Source organism: Triticum aestivum, chromosome 3A (assembly GCF_018294505.1).
Source record: "Triticum aestivum cultivar Chinese Spring chromosome 3A, IWGSC CS RefSeq v2.1, whole genome shotgun sequence".
Lineage (NCBI taxonomy): Eukaryota > Viridiplantae > Streptophyta > Magnoliopsida > Poales > Poaceae > Triticum > Triticum aestivum.
In genome coordinates this window covers 51,105,714-51,112,702 of record NC_057800.1, presented here as the reverse complement: position 1 = coordinate 51,112,702, position 6,989 = coordinate 51,105,714, and the positions used below count along the sequence as shown (strand labels likewise).

At 46.6% G+C, this 6,989-nt stretch overlaps 1 protein-coding gene across 1 annotated transcript; it reads left to right on the top strand.

Annotated features, from left to right (window-relative positions):
• Positions 1–699: 699 nt before the first annotated feature.
• LOC123060176 (protein NCA1) lies at positions 700–5,551 on the top strand. Its single transcript, XM_044482753.1, has 8 exons — positions 700–981; positions 1,262–1,614; positions 1,707–1,935; positions 2,067–2,212; positions 3,286–3,373; positions 3,450–3,596; positions 4,895–5,044; positions 5,126–5,551. Exons 1-8 carry the CDS (start codon positions 703–705, stop codon positions 5,171–5,173), a joined length of 1,440 nt encoding a protein of 479 aa, XP_044338688.1. The 5' UTR covers positions 700–702; the 3' UTR covers positions 5,174–5,551.
• The last annotated feature ends 1,438 nt before the right edge of the window (positions 5,552–6,989 follow it).

Genomic DNA, 6,989 nt, shown 5'->3' with positions numbered 1-6,989 from the left:
CTCTTACACAAAAGAACAAAAACTAATTGAAGTTTAGAAGAAAAAAGCGACAGAAGACAAGGGTTGTTCTAACCATTTGGAGCTTTATGACGGTTGTTAGATCTAGAGTGTGTAGTGGTGTAATTTACGAAGAAGCGAAAATCATTATGGTGGCTCCTATTTAGCTTAGTATTCCTGGTTCATTAATTATTACATAAACTTATATGACAAAACTGAGTGAAGGAAGATGCACATGTTACTTTTGTCTGGTTTATTTTCCGGGGTTTTCCGTCCGATTCAAAATGCTCAACACTGCATCCTCACCTTCTTGCCACGAAGGTCCTAATCACATTGATAAAAATGTGCAAGAAAAGCATCAGGTCCCGCGCGCCTTTGGGGGGGGGGGGGGGGAGGCTCTAAACTTGGCACAAATCTTTCGGGAGCTATCCACTCAGTGCTATCATGTCCCCATCGACTACGAGATATCTATGGCGACTTCATCAATTTCAAAATCTACTGACTCGGCCATTCGAAACTTGGCACAAATCTTTCGGGAGCTATCCACTCAGTGGTATCATGTCACCATCGACTACGAGATATCTATGGCGACTTCATCAATTTCAAAATCTACCGACTCGGCCATTCGAAAAAAAGTCCAAGGAACGGTTCCACTATGTTACCGGAAAAAGAGCGAGATGGAGCAACGGCGTGAGGCCGAAGCCCATGGTTATTCATTCGGGTCCAGATCGGTGGACCCAGCCCATCCACCCACCCACCATCCATCGCCTTTCCTCCTCTTCCGTGCGTCGTGTCCTGTCGCGGGTCGCGCAGGGGAAAAGAGAGCTCTGTACCTCTACCTCTACCTCTACCTACATCCGCCATTCGATTTCCCTGCTCCTATCCATCCATCAGAAGAGGCTCGGCTCGGCTCGCCCGCCGCCTCCGCCTCCGTCGCCGTCGTCGCCGCCGATCCAACCGCCCGCCCCCACGCACCCACGCACGGTAAGCACCCCCGCTCCCCTTCCACTCGATTCCATCCCCTTCCTTGGATCGATTGCTTGCGTTGCGTACCTCGCCCTGCTCAAATCAATCGATCCCCAATCGCCCCTGTCGATTAGGGCGAGCGAGCGCGACTCCGGCGAGCTAGAACGAAGTAGGTGCCCGATGGCTCCCCTCGCTCCGCGGCTGGCTCCCCGCGGGCCTCGACCAGACCGCATCCGCTCGCCCAATTCGGCGCATCATTTTCCGTTGACACGCCTCGCGCTCCATGTGTGCCGTGCAGGGCCAGGGAGCCACCTGCGAAGAGACAATCGCCATGAGCTCGCTCTGCCCGTTCGCGAAAGCCACCACCGGCGGCGTGTGCCCCATGAAATCCGACAAGAAGCCCGACAAGAGCGGCGGCGGCGCTGCGTGCCCCGTGACTGGCAAGAGTCATGGCAGCGAGAACAAGGAGAGCGGCGCCGACCGCGCCGCCGGAGAAGAGGGCGCAGAAGAGGACCCTCGCGTGGTGCCCGCAAAGTGCCCCTTCGGCTACGACTCCAACACCTTCAAGCTCGGCCCCCTTAGCTGCATGGTCTGCCAGGCCCTGCTCCACGACGCCAGCAAATGCATGCCGTGCTCACATAAGTTCTGCAAGTGCGTGCGTTTCTCATGGGTTTTGCATCTGGATCAGACATTTTTCCTTGCTTGCTTGTGTCCTGACTGGAATGGATGTTGAAACTTGGCAGGGCGTGCATATCACGCTTTAAGGACTGCCCATTGTGCGGTGCTGACATAGAGGGGATCGAGCCGGATACCGAGCTCCAGGCCCTTGTCGATCGCTTCATTGACGGTCATGCCCGAATCAAGAGATCGCTTGCTGGAGAAAGCAAGGAAGCAGCGGATGGCAAGAGCAAAGTGATATACGAGGATGTCTCCATGGAGAGAGGTGCTTTTCTAGTGCAACAAGCCATGAGGGTCAGTAATCAAATCAATTCCAATTTTGAGCTCTTTAACCTGTGAAAAATTGCATGGTTATCCAGTATGTATGTACTAATTTATCGATGACCTTGGTGCTATAGTGATGCCTCTAACTTCTTTGTCTCCAGGCTTTTCGCGCACAGAACATTGAAAGTGCAAAGTCGAGGCTCAGTATGTGTGCAGAAGACATCAGGGAGGAGTTGAAATCTTCAGAAGATAACCTAGACCTGTGTTCTCAGCTTGGGGCAGTGTTGGGAATGCTCGGGGATTGCTGGTATGACCTTGTTTCTTGACTACTTCCCCTTCCTAGTGTTTTCACCATGGCAACCTATGAAATAAACCGCCAGGAGAAAATTGGGGTTAGGTAAAAAAAATCTGTGCCGCTAGAACTTTTTGTACTAAATGGCTGGTAGGTTGTAGTGTGCCTTGGATCTCCTGAGAATAAAGAAAGTAATGGTTCAACACTTTGTGTCTGCTCTGCATAACCCATTCTAGTCTAAGGGGCTGTTTGGCATCGCTCTGCTCCACTGCTCCCGGAGCGGAGTTGGCGGAGCTGTAGGTCAAAATGGTGGAGTTGCCATTTACCCGCTCCGCAGATTCCCGGAGCGGACCATTACCGAACAGGGCCTAAGTCAGCAAATCTGCAATAATTCCCTGTGGATATTCTTGCTTGATAGTTTAGCTGTATATTCCAGCCTGGTTTCTTGTTTGTGTCACATCTTTATTAAAATGAGGTCCACTTGTTTGCTTGAGTCAGTACTTTTGCACAATGAATCTCTGTAATTCATTAAAAATGTTCTTCCCATTATTGTATGGTTTCAACTCTTAGGCATGATTTATTGAACTGGATCTGTTATATTGGACAGACAGATGAATGACAGTGTAGTTTGCCTTATATCATTTTACAATCTGGCAACTGGTGGGTATAGCCACTGATCTAGCAACTTCTCATTCTGAAAACAGTCCTTAGTGTCTTATTCATGTATCCTAGTACCTGCATGTTCTGAGCCTTGGAAAGTGAAATATGGGAAGTCTCATCATAGCTAAGTTCATTTCTCTTAATTTAAGTATTGGACAATGATGTACTCATATGTTTACTTTTTAATGACACATCACATATCAGTAATTTTGCAATGCTTAATGCCACTAGTGAAAAAATTTCTGTTATTAATGCACTTCAAATTTTCTGCATCAGATTTAGCTAATGTTATTTCATACTTCCTTCATTCTACTCATTACACATTATAACAGCGAGACACGGTGACCTTATTTGCTTATTTAGTTGATGAGCAAACTCATTGCTCACTGGTTTCTCCCTGGTCCTCATCACGGGACTCTGTTTTTCAGTCGGACCTTGGGAGATGCGCCTTCAGCGATCACTTACTATGAAGAAAGTGCCGAGCTTCTGTCGAAATTGCCCAAAAAGGATCTTGAGGTCGTATTCTAATTTAGTGCCATACAGTCTTGACAGTAAAATTCCTTGTCGACTGAGCTTTTGGTTTCTTCTACAGTTGGTCCATACGCTCTCAGTTTCTCTTAACAAAGTTGGAGACCTTCGCTACTATGGCGGGGACCTGCAATCGGCAAGAAGTTATTATGCCCGTTCATTAGATGTTCGCAGAAATTCAGTAAAGGAACATTCAGCTGTGGCCTCCCAGGTGATTGCTATGCTCACATGTTGTCATGTACTCCCTCTGTAAAGAAATATAAGAGCGTTTAGATCACTACTTTAGTGATCTACAAAAGCTCTTACATTTCTTTACAGAGGGAGTAATTCATTAAAAATTCAAGATTAAGCATCAACATAAACGACATACATAGTTGTCTTAACTAAGAAATGTCCTTGGGTGTCCTTTTTTGTCCAGTTTCTTTTGGCCACTGCTGGACTTTGTTGGTTGGCTTCCTCAAAGAAACAGTCTTGTATAATGTCTTAGGGTTACAATGGAATCAAGTGCTAGGCCATAATAGATCTGTAGGAAATTAAGTGCTGCAACTTTGGTTGTGTTGTTTACCATAATAGATAGAGTAGTTTTCTTTGTTTTGTGAAGGCATAATAACTTGAAAACTGCCACCTGTTATCTGAAGTCTTTTTTCTGATTCTTTCCGTTCCACGCACAAAGATACAGGGTTCATTTATAGTATGAAAATATGTGATAATGGATGTGAAGGGACATGGTCGAGCTATAGGAAATTAAGTGATGTAACTTTGGTTGTGTTGTTTACCATAATAGCAAAAAAATTCTTTTTGTTTTTTGCGAAGGCATAATAACTTGAAAACTGCCACCTGTTATCTGAAGTCTTTTTTGTGATTCTTCGCGTTCCACGCACAAAGATACAGGGTTCATTTATAGTATGAAAATATGTGATAATGGATGTGAAGGGAAAGGAAAGAAATAAGACTAATAGGCTCAGGAAGTTGGCAAAATAAAACTTTATATGCTTCTTATGGAAGCTCCTGTTTTGATTGCATAGTGGTGAACATGTTTAATTTCCTAAGGCGTTATTCTTGAATAACCAATCTTCTTTATTCTAAATGGATGAAGAATATGCTTCAATACAAGTGTTGGTCAAGTTTGTCCTTGGTACCTACTTCATACACTAGGATCCTAAGGTGTCTTATTTTTTAGTGGACAAACTGAAGTGTGCAAAATGTCATTTAGAAATTACCTTGTTTGTTTGATTCAGTACTTTTACGGAATGAATCTCCGTGATTGATTGAGAATGCTCTTTTAAAAATAACATGGTCTGAACAAGTAGGAGTACTTCGATTCAGTACTTTTACGGAATTAAAGTACTTTAATTCAGTACTTTTACCGAATACCCTTATTTATTCACCCAGACTTTTACTTTTTCCGCTTGGAAGTTACAAATTGTTACATTGAATTATGGACTATGCTGCATGGTGCTGTTTGCTTTAGCTGCTATTACCTGACAATCTGACGGTTGTTCGTTGTAGGTCATTGATCTAGCAACCTCTCTAGCCAAAGTCGCGGATGTTGATAGAAACCTCGGTAACGAAGATGCGGCTGTCGAGGGTTTTGAGGAAGCAATCAAGTGCCTTGAGAAGTTGAAGCTAGATTCTGAGCAAGCTAGCCTAGAACAACGGGTAGCTACTAATTTTACCCCTTCATCTTTGATTCCTGACACATGTTGTTCCGGCCTAACTTTCCGTCTCTACTTTTTACAGCGGTGCTCGGTTCTCGACTTCCTGCAGAAGCAATTGCACGACAAGTAAGACAGATGGTCCCAGTGTGCTATCCATAACGAGGTTCGACCGACCGCATCGTTGTTGTGTTGCAATATGGAATGGTGCATAAGGGAGGAGGGAGGTGCTCTAGAATGGTTGCGCCCTGTGTGTAATTCCAACCTCTGTCGTGGCACAAACAATCTTAAACAAGGCCGCGTTGTACGTATTCTAGGAGAGTTCTCTTCAGTGTCGCCAATATATGCTCCAGGCTCTAGCTAGCTCCCTGTGGTCTTCTCCCAAGCCGAAACAACAGGGGTAAGGTGAAACTTGTCTGAAGCTCCTTGTTGCATGTTGAATCCGATCGACCCCGTTGTATATCGACAATAACACACATAGAACTGCTAGAATCTGGCCATTTTGCTTGAATTTTCTGTCGAGCTGTCTGCATAATATTATTATTATGGTCATAATCGGGAATCTCCAAAATAAAGTCAGCAAGAAGGAAAAATGCTCAGGTCTTGAATTCGTATCTTGTGACGAACGGGTCTTTAATTGACAAGACGCTAGCTAGCCAGGTCTTGCTTGGCAAAGATGCTCGGGCGCTCGTGGAGAATAAGAAGTAGGGAAACGTGCTATGGTCTGGCCATTTCGTTTGAGTTTTCTGTAAGTTGATTGCATAATATTAGGACTGGTAGCATTGTTATATATAGTCATATAATCAGGAATAGAATCTCTAAACTGAAGTCAGCAAGAAACTGAGTGTTGATGGTGTTCATATCGTCTGACAAACGGGTCTTCGTTTGACAATGAGGCTTGGGCAGTTGGGCGGGCGCTCGTGGGGATTAAAAAGTAGTAGGTCTGTCACATGAGTTGATCTTCTCTTTGGAGACCTCTGACCTGCAGCAGCAGCAGGTTGTAACTGTTTATGCATATATGTGCATGTGTGTAAGTGTATTGACTGTCCGTATGCGCTAGTAGTTCTCGTGTTGCTCTGACCGAACTAATGTATCTCCAGAATCAAAGTGCTCTGTTTTCTAGGGGCAGAATAGGAGTGCTTAATTAGCGTCGTATAAATCAGAAGAACTATCGAACTGGCTAACAACTCAAGTGACAGCTTCGAATGAAATTGCTTGAGGAGATTGGAGTGGATTGGGTTGGATAGGTCGATTGGTCGGGTCAAAAGTGGAAAAGGTATATATTCATGCACTGAACAGTAGTCACTTAGAACAACTCCTCCTTGGCTGGCCGGTTTTAGAGCAACACCAACGGGGCCGACCCAAACGGACAGCATTTTTGTTCGCTTTTTGTCCGTTTGGGTCGGCCGCCCGCCCGTCGTCCGTCCTCTTTTAGTTTTGAGTCGGCAGTGCGTCCAACGGGCCGATCCATTTTCATGACCGTGCGCGTTTAACATCGTGCCGTCGCCCTAATTTTGGCGCTCCAGCGCGCGGGAAAAGGTTCGCGCGCGCAGGGGAAAGCGGCCTAGCGCGCGCTGGTTTTGGCGCTCCAGCGCGCGGGAAAGGTTCGCGTGCGCGCCGTGGCCGGCGCTCGCTATAAAAAAGGCGCTCCCTCCACATTCTGTCGGCCGCCCACTCTCGCCGTCTCTGCGCCACCATATCGATCCGCCGCCTGCGCGCTTCGGATTTTCGCGGAGTCCGCGAGCGCCGCTCCGGCGCCTTCTTCGCCGAGATCTGGTTTCGCGAAAAACGTCTCGTCCTCGGCACCTTCGACACCGCAGAGGAGGCGGCCCGCGCGCACGACGCGGCGGCGTGGCGCCTCCTGAGGCCTCGTCAGGATATGAATTTTCCCAATGTGTCGAGCCAGCGGGCGCAGGATCTGGCGCCTCTCCCGCGGCTTTTCACCGACG

What these genes read in the sequence shown, in the direction of transcription:
- LOC123060176 (XM_044482753.1), top strand. Translation starts at nt 703, where the DNA reads ATGGTTATTCATTCGGGTCCAGATCGGTGGACCCAGCCCATCCACCCA. An exon ending in TGCTCACATAAGTTCTGCAA is followed by an intron (nt 1,615 to 1,706) that starts GTGCGTGCGTTT and finishes GAAACTTGGCAG; the next exon opens with GGCGTGCATATCACGCTTTA. An exon ending in TAGTGCAACAAGCCATGAGG is followed by an intron (nt 1,936 to 2,066) that starts GTCAGTAATCAA and finishes CTTTGTCTCCAG; the next exon opens with GCTTTTCGCGCACAGAACAT.